At 41.1% G+C, this 25,231-nt stretch overlaps 1 protein-coding gene across 1 annotated transcript; it reads left to right on the top strand.

The window, feature by feature from the left end:
* The first annotated feature begins 419 nt into the window (after positions 1 to 419).
* On the top strand, positions 420 to 24,601 carry asz1 (ankyrin repeat, SAM and basic leucine zipper domain containing 1). Its single transcript, XM_069686008.1, has 13 exons — positions 420 to 473; positions 4,215 to 4,317; positions 5,067 to 5,189; positions 8,200 to 8,311; positions 13,975 to 14,086; positions 14,248 to 14,382; positions 14,590 to 14,708; positions 16,906 to 16,978; positions 17,480 to 17,536; positions 18,493 to 18,602; positions 21,076 to 21,181; positions 21,822 to 21,935; positions 24,434 to 24,601. Exons 1-13 carry the CDS (start codon positions 420 to 422, stop codon positions 24,599 to 24,601), a joined length of 1,386 nt encoding a protein of 461 aa, XP_069542109.1.
* Positions 24,602 to 25,231: the final 630 nt, after the last annotated feature.

Raw genomic sequence — 25,231 nt, 5'->3', positions numbered from 1 at the left:
CTGATACAATGTAGAACACCAATCCCTAATGGATAAAATGATTTGGCTGATATGGGCCCATCATGATATATCCGTATTGCTGTAAATGTTTTCCGATATGCAACACTATGACAACTTTTTAACAACATATAATGCAGATGACAATGCTGAATTGCTTTAAATGGTTTCATCAGTTTGTCCATATGAGCAAGCTTTCATACTTTGCTCTCAGCACTGTCTGCAGCACATGTAGCAGATATTCAGAGCTGAGCAGACGGTGGTCTGACCTGGAACTGACAATGTAGCCTATTATTAAGTTAAATACAATAAGTTAGGTTTCTTGATACCTTTGCTTAATCATGTTGGTGCAAATCAATGGACAATACAAGTAGAAAAGGTGCCTTTTCATTCTAGCTCAACAATTTCCTTTAACAGCCACCATGTCGTATACTTGTGAACACCAACAAGGACCCCTGAGAGTCACAGGCATTACTGTGAGAACCAGTGTCTTATAAAGTGTGTAGAGAGGTTACACTAGTTTGTTACATTACTATGAACAACCAGAAAAAATGTCTTTAAAAGTTCAACAGATGAAACTCATCCCAGAAGCTGCTGCAGGTCTTCTTCACTCTGCCAGCTGTCTCACTATCATTCACAAAATAGCAGGAACACATCAGGACATCTAAATTAACTTTTTTTTAATCAGTTTTAGAATTACGCACAGTTTCAGGAGAGGGAGGATCAAAACCTCCAAACATTCCATAAAGGAACAGAGATAAAACGTGAAGATACAGTAAGCCCTCGGCTCCTGAGTAGCTCAACACACACAAAAAATGAGTCATATCTTAACTGTCAGCAGTTTAGCTGTACTGACTTCAAGAGTGAGACACAGGCCTGGGTAAATCTGTTGGAAGAAATAAATATTAAGCTCATATTAGAGTCATAAAGCAGCCTTCTTGCTATAGAAACAATTCTATTGATACACAGATATATAGAATGTGCCCAGAGAACAAGAAGTATCAATGTGCTTCTAACAGGTAATGTTTTTGTTTGATGCATAGTTATGGTACATTAGGGTTCTACGTGAGTCATTTGTATAACCGTAAATTAGTCAGAAATGTATTTATCTCAGGATAAACCCCTTGAGATGTATCATCTCGTTTCCAAGGGGGGCACAAAATTACACATAATAAGTAAAGTACTTCAGCTTTCACTTGGACATATGATCACACTTTGCACATAGAGTGATACTGATACAGCGTGGCATTGCACTGGCCTCACTGCAGCTCTAAAAGTTTCACATAAAAAATGTACACACTTGTGAGAATGACAAAGACCCATAATCCAAAATAAGATAAATATTAATGAACAGATCTTCAGGATAAAAGTAAATCAAATTATTAAATATATTAGTCCAATTTATTGTTGAGATACATCTGAAAGCAGGGAAAGAAGAAAAGAAAAAAAAGAAGTAGACGAAAGGGAGGCTTAGAAGGAGAGGGGATGCAAAATTATCTTGCAAAGTGTTAACTTGAAACGTTTATAAAATATCCGACTGTAATTAATTAATGTTCTCACATTGAATAGGTCACGTTCTCCCTGTCTTCCAAAGTCTAACCAGCAGCTGTGTAAGTAAGGGTTGTACAGATTTAGCAAAGAAATCTATCTCTCTTTTCAGTTTCCTTTAAGGTTATCTGTAAATATTACTGTGTGTAAGACACAGGCAAACCCGAGCTTTAAAATAACACAATAGGATGAGGAAAATTTGCTTAACCTGCAAGTCACTAAATCTGAGTAACACAAAAGTTCATGCTTTTGCCTTGAAGAAAGAGTGACATCTGCTGGACATTTACCGTCTTTGCAGCCACATAAGATTTTATCCCAAAGTATGATATCCCAGAGGACAGAGGACAGTATTGAATCGTTTTTAAATGAAAGCTCATATCATATAAACTTCTATTTTCAGTCTCAGTGAGAACCAAACACGCTGTATAATGATTGCATTCCAAGTACAAAATACTGAAAAGTCCCTCCACTTATTCTGGATAAGAGGTCTGAACAGTTTAAAGTTGGGCAGGGCAATGATGAACACCATGTACTTATGAATGATGAGACGCAAGTTGCAAAAAAACTAAGAGTTAGGTGAGAGGCATGTCAAACAAGCACAAACACCAACACTTCTGAGTGCAGGAGACAGTGCCTTACACATTCACATTCTATACATTCAATCTTTAAACGTTTAGTTAGCATATAAGTGAGGAAACAAGGTAATGAGGATGACAGTTTTATATTTGTTCTCACCTGTCAAACCTACAACCTTACGAAGAAGTCAGCATGTGAATTCTGATGTTCCACTCTCTCTTTTCCAGATAAGCCTTTGGCCAAAACAAAGACACATCAAGTTAAACAGCTAACACATAAGTTGAACAAACAACCAAACAAAAAATTGCCTGCTAACAAGCTAGCATGAGATGGCATTGAAGGATTTATGGCTCCAAATGCTTCAATACATTCCTTGGCTAGAAGACAGCTAAAAAACAACAATAGATATCTAGCCAATATACGCTAGCATTAAGTATAGAGGCAATTTCATATAGGGATTCCGAACTACGAGATGTTTATAGGCTAATGTTAGCTTACTTTAGCTAAATAGCAAGTGGTGATGTCTGAAGTAGGGCTGTTAAATTTCGTCGCAAGGCAAAGTTACACTTAGAACATTGATCAGTTATACTTCAACATTCTACCGGCTGCGTTGCTGAATTACGTTTTCCTAATAATAGATACATTTACAACAGGTACGGTCATTTATTAGCCCGGTTTAGCTGGCTAGATGTGAAACTCCGCCCACCAACGGGCTGCACTGAAGTGCATCTTGACATCACCTTTTGGTTCACTCCACAGCGGTCAGGTCACACAGTTTAGCTATTCTGCAACAATCAGGTTAGCTAGGCTTGAAGTAATAATGAGCAGCTCTTTTAATAACGCTTTCCCAGCAGGATACGAAAGCGACTCAAGCAGTGAGGAGTGGAAAATCTTGCCCTGTGCGGATAAAAAATCATCTCCAAAAAAGGTTACTTTGGTAAAAATCTTTCTTTTCTTTAAGCGGTTAGTGCCCTTAGGATAGGATGAACCGTTAGCTAACAGCACCAGGAGCTAGCAGGTATTATGCTAGTTTCTAAGACTGTTAGGAAGCTATGCTCCGCTTTATTGCATATTTTACGGAAATATAAAAAGAGGAGAAAGCACAATTCCTTCGACAAGCTAGTTAGGGGTAACAAAGTCTTAAATGATGTTTGTTTATAATTGTATTGAAAAGAGACGGGTTAACGTCCCGCCACTGCCGCTCTTTTTAACCCCCGCACTCGCTGCTACGAAGCAGCACGACAGTTGACGTTGGAAAATGTTAAACTTTAGTTTGAAGCAGAGCGCAAATTTCAGTCCATTAGCAACGTCAAACGCCTGTTTTGTACGTCAAAGTAACACTACCAAGAACTTGATGTCTTAACATGACAATATCAATAAATAATCTTAGACATCTAACCAACAGTAGCTACATAATGATATATGGTCTCCTACTGAATCCAAGTATGGAAGTAAATGGATTTTGAGCGTTCCAAATAAACTCCCTTAACCGTTTCTCTATTTTTTCTTTATATTGCTTGTGACATCATACCAAATTTAACAGTGTCCTTATTCCAGTTTACATTTTAATTTCAAGGTTCAAACACTCAGCTGGAGATTATTAAACAGTGGTGCAAGTGATGAGACATTCTTGGGAGAATAAAAAAATAAGCATAAAATCAGTTGAATAATGCTTAGCATACCTGTGAATTAGGGCTGGGTGAAATGGCTAAAATCCTATATCACGATATAGGATTTTTCATTTCTCGATAATGATATCACGATATATCCTGTTTTCTGGTAATTTAACATATAACTAGTCTATATTAAATAACCACATGTTAAAGCCTATTTTTGGATCATCCTGTGTGAGTTAAATACTTGACAAATAAAAAGTACTGTGTTTCCGTTTTCGCTTGGGCTACGCCTGAGTCCTTTTCTGCATGTCCATTGTCAAAGTAACATAAAACTTGCCGTTAAGCAGTTCAGCCGCTGGTTTTGTGACGATCACGATAGAGACAATATAGAAAACACATACGATAGACATTTTCATATTGTTTTAACATTATACATTGTCATATTGCCATAACTCTGAACCTTCCCTATTGTCACAGAATTTGGATGCTGTTGAACCACATGCAGAGGATAATGTGTCGCTGTTGAAAAGAGCCATCAGTAAAGGAGACAAAGGGGCTGTTGAACAGCTGCTGGACAATGGCAAGTACTCTCTTTACATTGTCTGTATAGGCACTTAATTTTTTGATTGTGTGGGTTTTGCATTCACATGTGATAAGTGTTTTTACAGCTTCGTGCATTGCAATTACATACTTAGGTTTAGGCTAAATAGCAATGAATGATAATGGGCCTGATGCATGGACTACTTAAGAGTTATTTGTTCTTTGTGGTGTATGCAAATACTTTAAAAAGATTTCAGCTATTTTTCTTTGAGAATTTTGTCTTTGAGAATCATAAGAACTTCAGTCCTTTTACATGAATAATGAACACATAGTCTGCCTTTATTCCCTGGGCAAAAACCAATAATTTGAACAGAAATCATAATGCCTTAATCTAAAAGATTTTTTAATCAGAAATTAAACTAAGACACTAAATGCAATGTCCTGTTACAAGGTATTTTACACCTTACTTGAAACACTCGTATGAGCCAGTGTCTCAGTAACAAGAAAGAGAGGTTTAAGATAAAAGAAGAAATGTTCTCACATTAGGGCTGCTGTCTTATGATTGTATGTTAGCCTACATCGTAAATAAGGATGTCTAAATGGTTGAATTAATGTGGGGGAACACTTACCAGTCATGGTTAAAAGGTGGTTACTTCTCTGCCCAAAATGCATATTATTTTCAGAATATGAAAAACACTATTCTGAACAAGTAATGTTCTTTTTTGTGAATGTTTGTGTGTGTGCTGGAGGGTATTGCCTCACTTAATTTCATCCCCTTGGTGTGGACAGGCATGGATGTGGAGACCAGGCTTGGTTTTGAATGGACTCCTCTGATGTGTGCTGTCAGTGTGGCTAATTATGACCTGGCCAAACTGCTACTGGACCGAGGTGCCAGTGCCAACTTCAGCAAAGGTCAGACAAACATATTACTAAGTTTGACAGGTCGTTTTCTTATCCAACCAGACCTCATTCTCACTAAGAGGGGTATTGAGAAAAGTTTATGGGGAAATCCCAATACTGGAAATCCTTTACTTAAAATTGAAGATATATACAGTATATGTATTTAAAATATATACATATAAAAACAACATTTGCAAATCTACACAGGCAAAGAAATTATTGTTTTGAGATTTGATACTTTAGCAGTATTCATGTGTTATTAATAATTGTTCGGAAAATATGTGTTTTTGATCTAGAAATGGCATACACTCATGCATAATGTGTTCACCCCACTAGCACAAATTCTAAGGTCCTCTTGAAATATAACTTTTGTCTCAGCATAATAGGGATTATGCATAACAGAACTAACTGTTATCAAATGACAGCACCGTTTAATTTTTCAGGGGCATCTATAATTGTATGTTTTTCAACTAGATTTATGGTTCTATGTGTGCATGTAACGACACACTTCTTACATGGAAGAGCCCAGCCCCACACTTATTTTACCCAGGCTGACCTCGATCCAACAGATGCCTTCAATTTCTCTTGCTTTGGGATAAATGTGCAGTGTGCATGAACTAAAAACAACACAAAGGATCAGCAATGTGTTTCTGCAAGAGTTCCTCTTTGGCGTCATCACCATTAAGTAATGTCAGATGAAGCATATTGGTGCACAGGCCAGATGGGTTCCCTGGTTTTTGGCTGGAGCAGGTGAGGAAATTGAAAAAAGGTGCCACAGGAAGGAAAGCTCTCCACCAACGTAACAGGGACTGTCAGGAGGATTAGGTATGACTGTTTAACATCCAAGCCTGGAAGGCTGCAACATAATGGTGTTGCCTTATCAAAGTATCTGCTTGGGCTTGCAGGGCAAGTCATTGCAAGTCATTTTAACCCTAAAATATTGGGCGCTGATTTAGTTCAGTTGGTAGAGCAGGCGCCCCATGTAAAGAGGCTACAGTCCTCAAAGCTCTGATTGCAGGCTCGATTCCCGGTCTGCCAATCTATTTGATGCATGTCATTCCCCACTCTCTCCTCCCCACATTTCCTGTCTTTCTTCAGCTGTCCTATGTAATAAAGGCAAAAGTCCAAAAAACAACCCAAACTATATCTATTAAAAAATGGGGCCCAGGTTAAAAAGTAAAGGGATCCCTCTTATTCCTCCTCTCTAATTTTCTTGGATAAAGATTAGAAAGCCTCATGTAGCCCCTGGATGTGCCCAGGCCCAAGTTTGGAACCACCACTCTCGTCATGCTGTTGATATCTGATGTCAATTAATTCTCAGTCCAGAACACGTAGTTAAACTGTGTGTGTGACTGATTTCACATGGTCTCGGCATCTGATGCTTGAGGCAGGTGAAGGAAACGATTATACAGAGGGATGACGTGTGGTCACGTCCTGGTGGCGTTTGTCAAAGCAACGAGGCTGAGCAGAGGAATGCATGAGTGATTGATATCGGTCAACATGCTGCTATCATACCCTCACACCAATTCTCAGGCCTCAGATTTATTTACTCCAGGGCTCTCAGGACACAAACCAAGCAGTCTGGTTTACACCCACACACACAGAATATAAACACACACACATACACACACTTGCACACAGATATAGAGCCAAACATGTGCCGCCACACAGACACAGGAACCCACATACAGATGTAGAGGCCCTGCACACATACACACTCAGATACAGTACATACTGTGATACACACAGGTTGGGCACCAAACAGGAATCGAGTGCATTGCCATGGGTCTCAGACTCGTCTTATCAGGATGAGATAAGGAGACAACTCCTCTGAAGTCACTTAGTCCCATAAAGGCTGCCACACTTCCTGATTCCAGATAAACGGTTATCCATCTCCATCACCGGGTTAACGTCACGATTTAATTCCTTTCCTCGTGTCAGCATGATGTATGACTTCACTGTGTCAAGAAAAAAATTAACTTCTCTTTCCTTAGATATATGTTGCTTTTAAAGATTTCCTACCTTTTATTTGTTTGCATAAAGTAAGTAGAGTAAACAAAGTACTTAATTTTACAGAATTAAACTTGAGATGGGACAACAGGAGGAACACTTTTCCATTAGGACCAACATAAGCTGACGGTTTTGGTGTTGACATGACAGATGAGTATCAGTACTGCTGTTGAGTTAACTTTAAAAACAGCTCAGATAGCTGTGGCTTATACCCCTTTCCCACCAAATTTTGCAAGTTGACACAGGTTTTTCAGACCTGAGAAAACCCATAAATAAATGCTGATTGTCTCTTTTCCCATTGCCAGTGGAGTATACTCCTTTCGGTCTCTTTTCTGCTGAGTCAATATTTGACGTCACAAACGCGCCGGAAAGGGGGGCGAACAACAAACTTCCCCTCGAAACAAAGAACAAATTCGCCGTTGTATGTTGTTCTTCTGTATTTGCGGAACTTTAATGTGCGTCATAGCATTGCGCCGAAAAGGGGGCGGGTTTTGTGTTACTATAATTTCATTGCCGATCAGAGCCGAGGCGATAATTACCCGGGTCTACTGCAGAGAAATTTGACCTGGATCTGAATGCAGATTGTAACCTCTCCCACTAAGCAAAAAAGTCGGGTGTTAGCGGGTGTTTTTTACCAGTGGGAAAGGGACTATACAGTAGGAGTTCTGCAACTTCCCTGTAGACTGAACCCTAGTGCTGATGAGTGATAGAACCATCCATTACTGCCACCATTATTTGGGCACCTAAACTTTATAGCAGCACTTACACACGTTCATAGACTCACAGGCAAAAAAAATGTCATCCTTCATACCAACATTTTCCGACTCTTCATAAAGCTTCCTGTTGTTTTTTTGGGCTGTGTAAACTGCTCCCCAAAAAGCAAAAAGGGTTGAAACTGGCACTTTTTTTGTGAACATTGAAACAAGTGAAAGCTAAAAGGTTGTTTAAATTAAACTGATTTGTAAAATTGTGATAATGTACTTCCCCACTCATTCACTGTTATTGTCCACAGATCACTTGACGGTGCTCATGGTCAGCTGCACAGCGTCTGCCAGTGAAGACAAACTTGCTCGCTGTGTGGAGCTTCTGCTCTCCAGAAACGCTGATCCCAACATGGTAGACAGGTGAGGAGGGTGGTCGGGGGACAAAGATGTGTTTCAGGTCAAAATGTTTACACAGTTATGCAGCACATTACGCACTGTGACACCCCTATTGATGCAGGCCAAATAACAACACTCTAGACGTGACTTGAACAGGGGAGAAAAAAACAAGTTACGGGATCAGATTTCCTTTGATGGTTCTCGTTATGTTTGGCTGCCATGTGGTAGCATTATGCACCAGAGCACTCCATACAGTGTGTGTATATTTGTGTGTTTTATTTGGAATGTCCTGTTATGGCATGTGCACGTACGGACGGGTATCAGACAGACAGACAAACAAACACACAAGTGTAAGGGGGCAGGAGGATTGTAGAAGCTTTTTCTACAAGCTTGGATGCGACCCAGCGAGCATGCTTTAGTCTCTTGTAGGTCAGAAGTGGCCAAGGTTGAAGAACCAGGGTAAATTTTGTTAAAATAAAACTGGTAAAATAATGTTTTGAAAGCCAGACTTACAACAGTGGTTTCAACTGATGAAAGTCTTTGCATTTGCAGTATTACAGACTGGGTGTCTGTGGTGACTTTCGTGGAAAAAATCACAAGCAGCGCCCAGTTAGTGACGCGTTTTCCATCAGCCAGCAGTGGTTGGTCTGCCAGAGAGGGTAGGCGGAGCTAAGCGGCTGCTTTTTCGCTCTCTGCAAGTGTTGCGAGTAAACAGTAATCTACTATGGCTGAACAAACAAAGAAAAGGTCGATGACTACAGATACAACTTCAACAAGAAGTGAAAATCCAAAGAAAAAGAAACAAACTCGACGCTCAGATGAAGCAAACAGTCTGAAAAGGAAAGCATCTGTCAGCCAGGAAAATCAAGAGTTACAACCAGAGCCAACCGTGGACGTCACACATGCAACACTGTCTGGATATCTGGGATGTGTGCTCCCACATTTATCGCCATAGGTACCCCAAAGAGAACGAAACTGAGATCTTCGAGATTAACACTTTAAGGACAGCGCTCTTTGGTTCTAAATATTTACTAGTAAAACTCAGGCGGGATGTTGCAGATATTTGCATTTTCAATAGCTAATAGCTCTGAATTTGAGAACATTCTCTTGTGTTATGTGATTCTCTTGATATCTGCACAGCTCAAGGGTCTACTTGGATACACTTGGGTATTACATATATGGAGAAACAGGACAGTAATAGAATGAAAGCTGACCTGCACCCAGTTGACTTTGTGCACCTGAACCTTTAGGGGTCCCGGGCCAGGTCTTGGGCCTTGGGTGCGAGGGGCCAGTGAAGACCTCTACAGCACATCTACATTGGGGTGCTTAGAGGTGTAGAAGCAAATACTAGACATAGTTACTTCAGGGGAGACTGGTGAACGAGAATACTTTTTAAGTAGACTGCGTGAGACTTGTACATTTTCTGGATGTCTCTGTGTTGAGAAATGTCAGACTTTTTTTGTCTTAAAAATAAAGAATGATGTTACAAAAACACTTAAAAAGACAAAGCAGACATGTGGACAGGTAACATAACTTGCATGTTTCTTCAGCATCTTGAATGTTGCTATATAAATTGGTATCTTTGACAGTGTAAGTTTTGGATTCACTGTTCAGTGGAAATAAAATGTGGTTTCCTGTCCTGGTGAGAAACAGGAGAAATTCCATCCCGTGGAAAAGAATGAAGGAAGGACATTCTTGAAGCACTTTTACTGTTACCATCTGTGGATTTTTGCCGTGTCAAAGCGAGGATTCGGCCCCCAGTGGCTTTCTTGTTTAGCTTTCCCTAAACCCCTGCCATTCTGTCACTGCCAGGATGCCATTACATGCACGACACGAACCCCCTGATGATACACGTTACAGCGATAGGACATTGATTGGTTCCTTCCCAGACAAAATATTTAAAGCAAGGTAACAAGGCACAGGAGGAAGTAGATGAGATGAGGTGGTGAGGAGGAGGGGCCAACATCCCATAACACCCAGAGCAAAAGAAGGATTCTGAGGTTCTCGTGGGTGCGGAGCATAAACCTCCTCTTCCTCCTCATCGCCTCTTACGTCTGAATATCAAACCAATGATTAACACCAGCTGCTCGTTCCGCCGTCGTATTGTAAACAAGCATTGTCTGTCATCTCTCAAAGTCCTCTCAAGAAAAACATGATGTGGGGTCCATTACCTCCATGTGTCCCTGTTTTTTTCCCTTCGCTGTGCTGATCTCTGTTGATCAAAGTGGTGTTAAAGATGGAAAATTCTTCTCCGGGCTGCTTCATGAATATGCAAAGGAGTAACTTAAACTGCAGATTTGGGGATAAAAAACGTACATGACTTTTATTCTAAGCTTCAAACTTGTCTCCTGACATAATTAGCTTACTTAAAGCACAGGTTTTAATGTTCTGTTTTTGATATCGCTTAACTCCTCTAGTGCTGTCATTTTACTTAAACTAGGAACGCTTATGCAATGACACAGTTCATCGAATTAATTTGAATGCCCAGTCCCCCTCTGAGCTTTATTTTATTTTACCCCCATTGACATTTTTTAAACTGTTGCGCTGTAGATCAGCTGTCAACAACCATGTTTTATTTTGTTCTTTTTATTGTTTCTTCTACAAACCACGGACCTGGGGTCTCATTTATAACTGTTGCACAAAACAGGGCCTGAAATGGGCGTACGCTACTTCCCACGCAAAAGTTGTGATCTATAGAAATAAACTTGACACCGGTTTTTAGTTTTAATTAAAATACTGTGCCATCAGGCGCTTAGTGCGCACCGGAAACTCGCAGTGGCTGCTTCACCTGTCACCTCCCCCAGAATATCCTCACTACCTGCACATGTGGACGGTGTAAATGAGCAAAGTCGCGGAACAAGAGACTAATTCACTTGCACACATTTCCAGGTGGATTGTGATTTATAAAGGGAGCATTGAGTGCAGGTGTGCACTTTAAGTATGGATTCTACGTAGTCTTTTATAAATGAGACCCCAGGACTGCTAATCTGACACAGTGAGTTGCAGAATAAGAGAATCTTTGTATGGTTAAAAAAAGAGGGCAGTCTTTCACTCTCCAAAAAAGCAATGGAAACACTGAGCCAGGACCTGTTTTAAAACATGCACGCATCTGAAGACTTCAGACTTGGAATCTGGCTTCACCAAAATGAGTTCTTAAAACTTGAGTTGGATTTGAGTACTGCGAGACCTGACTGGAAAATATAATTCAAGTTTATTCTACAAGATAGTGTTGGTGACAACATCTGTGTGCAGAAGAACCACTGTGCCGATTATAAATGAGTGGAGATTGGTAGTTGTAGAAAAGTTGTCCCTGCACAAAACAAAAATAACATTGATTACGGCGTGAGCGAGCCAGTAACATGCTGTCTATGCGGGATATCAAATTGTCAGGGCCGCATTTGAATGTAGCCAATGTGACTTCTTTGTACGATTCACTTTGTGGAAGCCGTTGTGTGTTTGCTTTGCTACTGTGAGTCAGGTATTTTGAAAGTCATTTTTCTTGCTGTCATGACACCTGGAACAATGTTTACTCCGAAGTGTCTGCTCATCGATCAGCTGTCAGTTTGGGAACTCGCCAAATCTCACAGTAGGAAGGACACACACTCAGAAAAAAAACAGGTTGAAACAGTATGTAAGCGACCTTGTCTCGCGGCAAAACCGCCCTTGGGAAAATACAGTATGAAAGGACATGAAAGCAGACATGAGTGATACTACCTATCCCGTTCTCCCAGGTCAAAGAGGAATTGATTTATTGGTGGTGGCAGAGGAATGCGAGTAGATAAATTGTCATACACGTCATAGCCATTGGTTAGTTTGTTTGAGTTCACATCGAACATTAACTTTTTTATTTCCTGGAATTTGTTAAAGGATGGTGTTTGAGTTGTGTCTACTGCAAAGATTGTATTTCAGACCATCAACGTTCCACACATTCACACCTATTTGGCAAACATCACCTGCAGAGTGACGAAGGAAAACATCCAATATGTTGCGATATTTTAGGGAAACTGTCGCAGTAAAAAGACCACACCCGCATATTAGATGAAAATAAGTTTTTAATGTAATCAGAACAGTTGGATCTGTATTAGTATTTATTGCAGTCCATCCCTGTTATTGACTGTCGATGAAGTTGTCTAAACCACGTTTGAACCAGACCAAGGAAGCTACAACCTGTAGCAGTGCAGGAGCATCATCAGGGCAGGCTGTAGACTTCTCAAAACGACCCTTCAGGGTAATTATTTTTTTAACTGGGAGCCAAATTATCCAAAGCCTTCTCTCCAAAACAAATAAAACCAGTAAATAACTGAAAAAAGGCAGTTTTAAGTTGAAAATGTGCGTTTGTCTGCTGCTCCTTGGTGAGACTCTGAGGGCTACAAGTTGAGCTTTCTCATCAGCTTACTAAAACCCTTCATCAGGGTTAAAGATATAGTTAGAAACGATAGTGATGTCATTTGACACACTTGGAAAGTACTTGATATGTAGTGCAAATGTTTTTTAAAATGTGAGTCTTTGAGGTAAACATGAGACTCGTTTTGGCTGATGTTGAACTTTGGTTTCGCGCTGAACTGAAAATATGGAGAGCCAAATATGATTCAACCTACAATATTCTGAGTTTAGTACAGCCCTACTTTATTATTGATTTATAGACTCAATCAATTACTATTTTGGGTTCAACTCTAAGTTCTATTCAAATACATAATTTGAAGTTTGTGATTCTTGAAAAATCTGTTTTTTAATGTCTCTCGAAATGTAAAAAATTTCGATGTTTACAAGAAATCCTTATGTAAAATAATCCCTTTTGCTTAAACAGGAAGCATTAACTTTGATTCAGTGTTAAACCTGTTAGAAGTCCCTGTATTTAACGACCAAATACCAGTCGACCAATATTTGAGTAATAACACGTTCCCATCCTGTGTTTTGTTGGCCTACAATATAATTTAGATGTGAGTTAGTTAATTAGTGTTGTGTGTGTTAGAGGTTCTGTCTATAACCGCTACTTTAGCTTACCCTGACCTGTATCTTTATTGTCGCTCGCTAGGTCATGTAGAGTGATCAGAATTAATTTCTGTTTCATAACCAGTGAAAAACGCTTCACAGGAGCTTTCCGACTGCAACCAACATTGTATCTTATTATTGATTCATTTTGGTTCCAGTTTCGTTCACCCTTCTATGCATTGTTTACAAGTAAATTATGTCAATTTAATAGCACCATCACTTTTTTTCGAGCAACATTTCAAGCCTACAGTTCGTATAAAATACATACAACAGAATTTTGTGATTCTTCCTTTTTACAAATAAATCTGCAGTTGACGCACTGTATGTGATTGCATTAGTTTGTGAGCAAAAGTAAGACTTGTCTGCATTCAGGTTATGATTCTTTGTATTTGTGTTCTGCCACAGTTGATACAGCAAATTAGTTTTCATGTTCTAGTCGTGTCAATTCAAATGGCTTCTTATTATATGGTTTCTTCTGCCCCCTGGTGGTTTCTCAGCACCATCATAATTACTTCTTTTAAGTCATGTCCAAATTTTCATCCCATCATTAATTTCTTTGTTTTACCTGATTTAAATTCCTTTCTAATGTTTTTTTTTCTTGTTGTCTTTATATTTTCTCCTCTGTTCTTTCTTTTATCTTCATCTCCCTCTTTTCTGTTGTATTTGATCTCTTCTTCACTTTCTTGACTTTTCAGGTCTCAGATGACCTGCCTGATGTTGGCTGCGAGGGACGGCTACAGCAAGGTCATCAACCTGCTGGTGTCCCATGGTGCAGAAATCAATGTTCAAGACTGTAATGGATACACGGTGTGTCACAATTTTTATTTTTAATATAAAAGTCAGCTACCCTTCAGTCAGACTGTGCAGATTGCTGTATAGCTCTGAAATCACAATATAATATTTGTTGGATTCATTTCTTTTAGATAACCTTTTATACACTTGGCATTTAACCGATGCTACTGTGTCAGGCTTTGTGTTTAGCAGTGCAGTATGGCAGAGAGGAGGCGGTGCTGAAGCTCCTCCAGTTGGGAGCCGACAAAACCATACGGACCAAAGTTGGCAAATGCCCTGCTGACCTGGCAGCGGTCTTCAAACAAACACAGGTACCTAAAGTTATTTAAGATACATTCATACACACACAACTCATATGCAAGAGTCTTCTACTTTACTTGATTAAGATATCTTATCGGCATTGAAGTAGCCATGCATTAATCTGGTGTAAAGTTAGTGAGATAGTGCTGGATTAACATTTCCATGATCTTTGAAAATAAGATATCATGTACTATACTCACTCCAGTGTCTGTTCACAGATCGGCAGGATTCTGGCCTCTTCGTCCCACATCTCTACTGCCCAGGCCTTCAGCTCCACGGAGGAGACCCTCTCAAAATTCTTCAAGACTAGCTCTGAACCGCCTCCTTCCAAGGAAGTGTAAGACAACCTGAGACTTGCTTTCAACATATTCGGGCTTGGGCAGGTTTGATATTGAGATTGTTAACATGGTTGCTACTATCCCACACCACAGCTACTATGTTTTCTTCTTACCTCTTTCTAGCTCTAGGTATTTTAAAACAGTGCCCTATTTTTAAATAAATTGGAGTCTAAATGACGTGATGATGAAAGTTTTGGAATTGCTCCAGCAGATAGGCACCAAACGGGCTGTGATGGCTGAGATGTAATCTTTAAGACATGCACAAGCACAAGTAACAGGAGGACTTTGTTCCCTCTTCATCTGACTGAAAGTTGTAAGGATTTGCAGCGTCTAACCTCAAGAAATCCACTGTTTGCTGTAAAGTTTGTCTAAAGTCTGTGGCAACTAAAAGCAGCAGCACCGCTAATTTATTCTATCTCAAACACAGCCGAGTTGGAGGAACATGTTGCACAGCAAGTTGCACAAGATGGCAACTTGCAGGTGTTATATTAAAAGATATTACAGTGCCACCCAGTGCTACATTAAACTACTTTACATGTAAGGTCTCATGGTTTACCTGCAAAATCAAATCATATCTGGGACATCAATTCCCCACGCAAACAGATAAATACAAAGTGTGCTTTCTCTCTGAGACACTGATGGTGTCAGTCCAGTGAATACGTATGTAATCATATGATTTTGCTTTACACCCATCTATCCTTCTGTTCTCAAAGCACCATCCAACCAGCCGTGTGCTTGATGCCCCCTGTTGGATTTCCTGTGAACCAGTGCCTGTGCAGCAGGTGTTGTTGAAGCATCGCTCAACAGACATAAACAATAATAAACCTTTTCTATGAGTGTTTAGTCCGGTCAGGCACAGCTGGGCAATTTTCATCAGCCAAAAAACATTGTATTTAAGCAAGTCTGGCACCAGGAATTACAGCCTGTAAACACTTTAGCTGTTATTCCCTCGTGTCAGATACAAAGACAGTAAAACCCAACTAACAAGTATTTTGAAGAGAGGCTCATTCTTAAAGCTCGTCACTGTGGTTGAACACTATGAACACTGTGGTTACTCTGATGTGTTTGAACTCACTGACACTTTGATTGTTCCCATTTGATCCCCAAATACCAGATAGAGGGTAGAAAGTGTGAACAACAATGACCTTTATGATAATGATGTTCAAAGGTTCAGTTCTGATACACCTGCTGGAAGAAAAGTAGTTATTTGCCCAAAGACGCCAACTTAGGATAGATTTTGGCTGCTGAGAGGTCTCAAAAAAAGCCTACAAAGCCCTACACTTAAATGGGAATTCTGCTATATTTAAACCTGTGCCCTATTATGGGCTGTAACGGCTGCATCTGTCCTTTCACATCATAGCCACTACAGCCCATTTTGGAGCTTCCGGCAACAGTAATCTGGAGAAATTCCAAAACCTTTTGTACAATTTAGACCCCGATTAATTTAAAAGTAGAGATAGACTGACATGTTTTTTTCAGGGCCGATACCGATACCGATTATTAGTAGTCAAGGAGGCCGATAACCGATATTTGGAGCCGATATTCATTTGCAGTAAAAGTGAAAATATTGGCGGCAAAATTTTGAATAATACAAACTCCAACACTTAACTTTGTTTAAATGCCTTTAAGCATATGTTTATTAAACAAACAAACAAAGAGCACAGGGAGTTCCCAGGGTCAGCAGCATCTCTTATAAAGTTAACTGAAAATTTTAATAAATAAATAAATAACTTCTGGAAGAAAATTTTAAGTAAATAAAACAAACAAAAAAAAAACAAATAAAAACTTTTTTTCCTCTCCGCCGTGTGTGTGAGCACTCTGCATGCACAGCTTTCACTGCTGATTGGCTGTTACCCGTGCCATGGCTCTGCGTGTAACCAATCAGTGCTGTGGGTGGGACAATGCTGGAGACAGAGTAGTGACTGCAGACAGAGAGATATGCATCAGAGCCAAAATAACCCAGTTTTAAATTGATCTCTTTTCGGCCGTCGGATAAAAAAAAAAAAAAAAAAAGGCCGATGCCGATATGCGTCAAAATGCCGAATATCGGCGCCGATAATCGGTCTATCCCTATTTAAAAGTAGGGCACTGTTTTAAAATACTGCATTTAGCCTTTTAACAATGACCGTTTAACACATTTAGCATTTAAACAAAGAAGGAAGTCTCAGATCACGGTGAGCTCTGTGCCCTCCTCAGCGTTTCCCAGCTTGATGACGTTGAGCTCCTCCTGCACGGCCTTGAACTTGGCCACCTCACTGACATCGTAAATGTAAGTACCGATTGCATGCTTCTTTGTATGCACAGTGCCCTTTTCAGGTGTTAGAGGTTTCTGTTCTCTTATCTCACTGATGCCATCATAGTGATCAGATATAACACACACTACAGTACAGCATTAAATCTTTGGGTGAGAAACAGTGATCCCAGATGTGCTGAGCACAGCTGCATTATTGAAAGAATGACATTTATATGCTTTGGAACATGTCGTGAGATAAGCAGTTTACATATTTCACTCGGTGCTTCATAATGGATTTAGTGTGCTGGATTAGCTTGGCCCAAATTAAACCAAGGGTCAGCTCAAGTTTTCGCCCTATCTGATGAATGAAAACTGGGTTTGATGGGTGCAGATAGATTGTTGTCACCACATGGCAAAGCCTCATGCAGGTACATCTGTTTCAGGTGACGGGGTTAGGAGCAGCTGCAGAAATTTTGATTTGGTATGTGCAGGGTGATGTTTTCAATCTCTTACTCTCCTGTTCACACACATGCACAGGAACATGACATCACCTGGAACCAACTGTTGGCCATGGAAAAGGAGGACCTGGAGAAGGTAGAGGATGACTGTAACATCTGTTTGTCTGTCAGCTCTCTTGCACACAGCAAGCCTTCATGGTGACCCAGAAAGACAGGAGGGTAGCTGCTGATGTCACATTGTCAGTAAAAGCAGGTGGTGCCAGATTAAACTGATACCCTGTGTTGGCAGTGTATTTGAGGATTGATTAACGATATTTCTGTAAACTTGCATAAACCTTAAATATGTTATTTGAGTCATTATAACAAAGGCATGTTGCATCTATATCAAGATGCCTGTGGTGACTTAAGCTGAAAAAATCACAAGCGGTGCCCAGACCAAACTGAGGTCTTCGAGATTATTACTTTAACTTATATTATTAATTGTAAATTAGGATCCATGGACAGGAAAAAAGCCACACCAGATTTATAGTTGCTATGTTGAAATAAGAATCCTTATTTACGATAGAAAAAGTGTGTTAGACAAGCTTAAAAATCTTAAACTCAGCAAACCTTCATAACTTTAACCACTAAGCAGCCCTTGCTTTCGCTTTCCCACCAAGTAGTAGGCCTATTACCCTACGACAGGGGTGGCCAACCCTGCTCCTAGAGAGCTACCTTCCTGCATGTTTTAGGTTTCTCCATACTCTAACACACCTGATTTGAATGATCTGCTCGTTATCAACCAACTGAAGCTTCTCAGGGGATCGATAATAAGCAAAACATTCAAATCAGGTGTGTTGGAGTATGAAGAAACCTAAAACATGCAGGAAGGTAGCTCTCCAGGAGCAGGGTTGGAGACCCCTGCCCTACGAGTTAAATCCTCTAGCTGGAGAAATGCATTTGGTTCAAATTTAAACTCAATACAACGGGATACACCGGTAGCTAAGAGAAACAGTATGCGTGTCATATACAAAGTTGGCTGATTTATCTGAACATGTAACAAAGGAAAAGATTTGAATACTAGAAAAATCTATATTTTCCTCCATTCATCAGGTTGGTATCACATCCCCAATGGACCAGCTGAAGTTGCTAAGTGCTGTGCAGCAGATGCACCTGGACACAGTGGACCTCGACACGATCGTTCACGTGGAAGCAGATAGCGGGTAGGGAACCACATCTTAATGCCAATCTGTCGGGTACCAAATGAAGGACATGGGACTTTCAGGAGACATGAGTGTTCAAAGGAAAACAACAGCTGGTTTGAGGCTTCACTTCTCTTTTTAGGGTGGCATACTTATCAGATTAGAAGGATTTTTAATCTGATCAATTGTTTCAGTATACTAGAGATGTGATCAGCTCTATATTGCAAGAAAAGAACTCCACAAACAGTGAACAAAGCCAAAAACAAAGCTGACTATATTAGCAAAAATTTAAACACTTGTCAGCCATACACCTTAAACCCTCCCCCACATCCAGCCTTCCTCCATCTCCCCGTAATGCTCCATCTGTCCTCCTCCACTGGAAGTCGTCCATCAACCTCACGAGCATCTCACTGTCTTCGCTCTGTATCCCCCAACCCTCATCTCTGTTGCCAAGCTCTGAGCCAGGTCCTTACGGTTTAAGCGGAGCTGTAATGATTTGTAAAGTGAGAGGCGATGCGAGGTTGCAGCGAGCCAGCAGCAGGGGCCACACAGAGTCATAGCACCGCACCCCATCACTTCATGAATCCTCGCCAGGACCGAGCTCGCTAGCTTCACCTGCCAACTCGCCTGCCAGATGAGCAGGCCATGGGTAACTGACACAATGGATTTATAAATGGAAGGCAATCAGCCATCATTTGATGGTGCCTTTTGATTCTTCTTCTTGAGTAAAGGCTGACACAGGAAAGGATTATCACTCCTTACTCATCCCACTCCCACAAACATACCAACATCCCAATCCTGGAAGACTAACTCCTGTCCCATCCTGCTCCCATGATGTGGTGTAGTCATAAGGCTCATCATTATCATGAAGGTCATTGTTGTTCACACTTTCTACCCTGTATCTGGTATTTGGTGGCTTTATCATGTGTCATAAATCCATAGTGCACACACTTCATGCACTGGTCAGATGGCTGCGCTTATCAGCAATCCCACAACAAGAGAAGGAGAAAGAGATTTAAAAAATGATGCTTATTTGTGCGTCGCTGAATCTGCTCTTCTCACTAATTAATTATATTTCTGCAACACAGGCAGTTAAAGTAAATCATAGTATCAATCTCCTCAGTATATACAATTGAGCAAGGTTATATCTTGGTGCTGCAGGAATGTCTAATTGACTTTCACTGAATAGATAAAGACGCACACTTGGATCCTCTATCAGCTATCACACATAACATAAGGTCCTCTCCATCTACAATCTCCTGCAATGATGTTCCCACTGGGGGCCCATCATCACTCTCTGCTCCCTAGATAAACTAACAGCCGGGAGAAGGGAGGTGAAGGTGCAGCACAGGCTGACTGACAGTGTTTACTCGCCCCTCTGACAGAGTGCGAGGAGGGCCGGGACGGCTGGCAGCCCAGTCCCCGGTCCAAGGGAAATGTACCATTAAGATAAGAGCTATCAATATCCCACATAACCAGCGGATGGGAAGATAGGGACCGAGAGGTTGATGAATATAAAAAACAAATCATTTAAGGTGGATGTTTTTTGGGAGGGACGACAGCATGGGTTAGTATGGGGAGGAGGTGGGGAGAAGGTTTGGCCACCTGCTCAGTTTTCTTTGGAGTTTGGTGAGGTGGTCTTCAGGAAAATGCATGGAGGATGTTAACACAAAGTTTGCTCCAAACTATCAATCTGTCTGCCCTGTCGTCGCTGGGCATTTTCAGTAGGCTAAGCCTTGTTTTTATATGTGGACATCTCTGAAGGGCTTACTCTTTAAGAGGGGTAAACCTACTGACCTCGGCAATGATGATCTCTATGCCTGAAAAAGCCATTAGCTTATATCACCAAAGTGTTATCACTGAATTGTAGTTGCATTTAGTAAAAAACTGTGCTCCAACTAATGATTATATATAAAGATGTCAAGAAGGGGCGCTGGTTTAGCTCAGCGGGTAGAGCAGATGCCCCACATACAGAGGCTACAGTCCTCGGCGCAGCAGCAACAGGCTTGACTCCCGCCCTCGGCCCTTTGCTGCACGTAATTTCCCACTCTCTCCTCCCAATATTTCCTTTCTCTCTTCCGCTAACTGATCAGTGAAGGCTCAAAAATAATCTTAAGACAAACAGAACTGTCAAGAAACCCTGATTAACACCCATCACAATTTCTTGGAGCCCATCACCTTATAAATACTTTATCTAAAAACAATTGGTATTAAACACAGAGATGTTATGTCTACACATATGTAAAACGGCAAATCCTAGGAGAGGTGGGGGAAAAGCAAGGCCGGTATAATGACGGGCCTTCTTAATGGTGTTTTTTTTGTGAGTTCTCACTATAAACATGGTCGTAGATTCAACAAGGTGCCGGATTAGCTGATAAGACATCTGTGGTAAAGAGCAGCTTAGAATGTGTTCCTAATGAAGTGGCAGGTGAGTGTATATCTATTTGATTTGTGTTTTAACAAACCTTCTCCATAAGTTGCTCTCGTGTTGCAGGACTGAGGCGCTGCATAACTTCCTGATAAGCGTGACGCAGCACTGCTGCTACCTGACTGAGGAAATTCATGACGTCATCGACCGTTTTCCCCGCCATGCCTCTCAGGTACATGTTGTCTTTAGCCCCTTTCCCACTGGTCAAAAAAACCCGTTAACACCTGGCTTTTTTGCTTAGTGGGAAAGGTTGCAATCGGCATTCAGACCCGGGTCAAATGACTCAGCAGTAGACCTGGGTAATTAATGCTTCAGCTCCGATCGACATTGATGGGATCACAAAACCCGAGTCAAGACGCTAATCTCCTAACCCTCTCCGGCGTGATGCTATGCTCCGTCGGTAACTTCTGCTACTCCTTTTCATCTCAGCTACAAATTCAGCCCGTCTCCCTCCGAGCAGCGCTCGAACATCGTTCCAAATTTGATAAACAGACTAAATGAGTAATTGATACAATGAAGACATAACCACCGCAACATCTTCACTGTTTACTAACCCTGTCTCGGGCGCGTTTGCGATGTCAGACGGTGACGCAGCAGAAAAGGAGGATACTCCGCTGGCAATGGGAACAGAGACAATCAGCATTTATAAGCGGGTCTTCCCGGGTCTGAAAAACCTGCGTCAATGCGCTAATTTTGGTGGGAAAGAGGTATTTGAGTATTAACCTGTCTGTGTTGATGCACAGGTTTGTTCAGGTGCCCTAATGAATCCTCTGTCTCATACCTCTGATAACTTTCTCTGGTCCTCCATGTAGCTCGTCTTCACACTGGACCCAAAGAAGGAGGCCGAGGCCGTCTGCAACCAGCTGGTAATCCAGACTAAAGACCTGCATAAGGAAGTCATCTGCCTCCGCAATCTGCTCTGCCAGGTCAACACACACATAAAGGACATTCATTACTAAACTCATACGTGCCACATTTATACATTTCAAAGCTGATCCATCAGATTATAGCTGTCGTTTCAGGCCCGGCCATGAAATCTAAGCCCACTTTTATTGCACTTCACAACCTGTATTTATTTATTTTACGAGATTTGCTGTGATTGATTAGATTTAACGGCAGGTTTCCACACTACCAGCCACACACATCGCTGCAGCCTTCACTGCAGACCGCTCATGCAGAAAGAAATGTATTTCCGGCTTCACATTTGGTCATGAAACACTTGTGAAAATGAGGCAGGATATTCTACAGCTGAGGAATAGATGGATTTAGATTTTAAAAAAACAAGGGCAGTTGGTTAAATATTCACTTCCTGTAATTTGTTTTTTCATCTGTCGACACTGATACTGATAAATCTTTGATAAGATCATTTTTGATGATAATCTTGACCTCAAAGACATTCAAGAAAGTCAATCTAAATCCTCTCTACTGCTGTTGGCTGTTATTCTGAGAGCTTTCTTCGTACTCCTGAGGATTAAAAGCAACGTGAACAGAGCGCCGTGTCTGTGTGTGTGTGTTAGCTGTTGGTGTATATGAATCCTGGCGAGCTGCAACAGGTATGTGCGGGAGTGCTTGCATGTGTGCACCTGACTCTGTGTGTGTGTGTGTGTTTGTATTCCAAGAGGAGAGAGTCGTTTCTGACAGGGCAGAATCCTCACAGCCCATAAGTCAGCACCACTGTGACACAGACCTGTCAGCACGCAGACTATGAGGCGGAGGGTCGAGGGGGCTGATGGGAAGGTGAGGGTGGGTTGAGGGAGTTTAAGGGGGAAGAAAGGAGGTGTGTTTGCAGCACATGGAGGTGTGTATGTAGGTAGATATTTCTGTATATGTGTGTTGATAGCGTTTGGTTTGGATGGCGGGTTGGGGTACCCTTGTGTCAGAAAAGAATCTGATGGCCAATGGAGCCCATTTGGACCCGCTGGCTCCCTGCCTCGGGAGGAAGGCCTTGACACGCACACGTAACACACGCGCGCACAGAATCTAACTTTTATCTATTGGAGCGCTTCCCTTGAAACAATCAACCTATCTCTCCATCTGCTGCAGCTTTTACTTCACAAGTTAGACACTTGTTTTGATGGATTATGGTGATGCTTTATAAACAACCTCAGATTTAACAGCAGAGTAACATCTAAACCAGAACCACAAATGTAAACGTGGATGGCGCTCGACACTGCCATCTGGTGGTGACTTTGGTAAATGACTGGTACCTGCAGGGACATGAAAGCAAATAGGACAGCTATTTGGTGTCACTCTGTTGCAAGGTTAAGTTTTTTTTATTTGATGACCATTTTGACACCCTCATTGTTTACATCCATCTGAAGTAACTTTAGATTTTCATCTTTCCTGTGTGTCCAAAGAACGGACAGTAACTGGATTTAGCCTTGAATTTATAGATTTCTGTTTGATGTGACTAAAACTTCAGCCAGGGCAAGACATGAATTGTGTTTTCAGCTGCTTTGAACGTATAAGATGCACTTTTAATCCTTTTTTTTCATCTAAAAAGTGTTCTGCATCCTAAATACTGGTGCAACCAATATACCAGTACAAAATGCAGAGAGAGGTTTGTTATTGTGTTACGGTGTTTTACACAGATGATGGCGCTATAATCTAGCCAAAGCTTCGTCACAGACATGCACCGTCATGACCGCGAGTGCAGCCGCCATCCTCAAAACAGTCAACGTTACCATAAGCTGAGCTCAACTACCGCACCGGTAGCTAGCAGGGTTGCAAACTCGACATGGCGGAAACAGATGGTAGGCTGTAATTTGTGCGTTTTATATTCTGGTGCATCTTATATTCCGGATTTTACGGTTACTGTTCACATTTTGATTAGTCATCCATGCTTGTGCATTAAATTCCTGTGGTCCAGTCTTCCCGACACTGACTACAAGAATCTTTGTGTTACTGATGTTAGGAATTTAGGAAGTCTGTGTTCTTTACAAAACCACAAGTTACCAAGTCGTATTCAAACTTGAACTCGTCTACAAACTTCCCCATATGACAGGAATTCAGTTCAACACTGTGTCACTCTCTGACTTATTATAACACCGTGAGTTGACCATGACCGAGACACGACTCTCCTGACTTAGCCGATGAATCCTGGAGGATTTAGTTCAGGAAGTTTGGGTGACTCAGGTTTTACGAGTCATGCTGTGGTGGAGCCAGACGTGCGCTCATGCTCAGAAAGAGCTGGTCAATGTTTGATTCCTGCCCAGAAGTAACTGAGCTGATATTTCCCACCCGGTGGGGTTTAACTTGCTTGAAACTGTCTGACCAGTTAACTCATCCAGATTGGATTAGGTTAAAATGACCGCTCTGAGACCCTTCTACTTCCTGCTGGAGGAGGTGCAGGATTAGGCGTGTTTGTTTCCACGTTCGTGTGTGTTCTCATGTGTTCTCATGTGAATCTCACCTTCTCCCTCAGATGAACGAGACCGGAGAGACCGGAGATTGCCGTCAGCTTCCTCCAAGCGGTTCCCACAGCAACCGGGGGATGCGGTGCCTTACCGGAGTGGCACTGAGCGCACTCGGTGCCACCTTCCTCTTGTTCCTCTACAAAGCCGCCAGTGGCAAGGTTCAACTGCAAATGTAAAGGAATGTCTGTTAAACAGCAGGAAGGTTGTGTCAGTTTGTTAATCAGCTCATCAGGTTTTTGATCATTTCAGGCGATAAAATGTTTTATAGAAGGGCTGAGAAGACGTTTTTAGTTTGGCTGCTGTAGCACTTTGTGTTTTCCACCTCGTTCTGACTTTGAGTTCAGTTCTGAATTTATTGAAATATATTTGAAAGGTTTAATTAATTAAAGTTTCTTTTGAGGAACAATTTCTTACACAGTGAAATTAAGACTGGAGTCAAATTCATTGTCAGTGTCTGCTGAACATATAACTTTATTTTGAAATGTAAATTCTGATCCTAATATAGATAATGAAGCTGATTTAAACCCATTTCACACTCACTTCACTCACAAGACATTTCCTGACATTGTCTGTGTGGGATGGATTGGGAGTATGTGTGAACGCAAGTGGACAAATTTGTTTGTTTATCTATTCAGGACCAGAGGTTATGTAGTTACAGACTCATATTGATTCTTTGTCACATAAAAAAGGAGAATGACTTGTGCCTTGAATATAAGGGGAAGCTGGGAGGCGATTAGTTAAAGATAGAATCCTTAAGATTTTCATTTCAATAAATGTCTGTTGAGTCACTATCTATCGCCGAATGA

Source organism: Semicossyphus pulcher, unplaced genomic scaffold, assembly GCF_022749685.1.
Source record: "Semicossyphus pulcher isolate SPU_LCO1_2020_fin unplaced genomic scaffold, fSemPul1.0.p SCAF_8, whole genome shotgun sequence".
Lineage (NCBI taxonomy): Eukaryota > Metazoa > Chordata > Actinopteri > Labriformes > Labridae > Semicossyphus > Semicossyphus pulcher.
The sequence above is the reverse complement of the archived record's forward strand: the minus strand, read 5'-3'. Positions and strand labels throughout refer to the sequence as shown.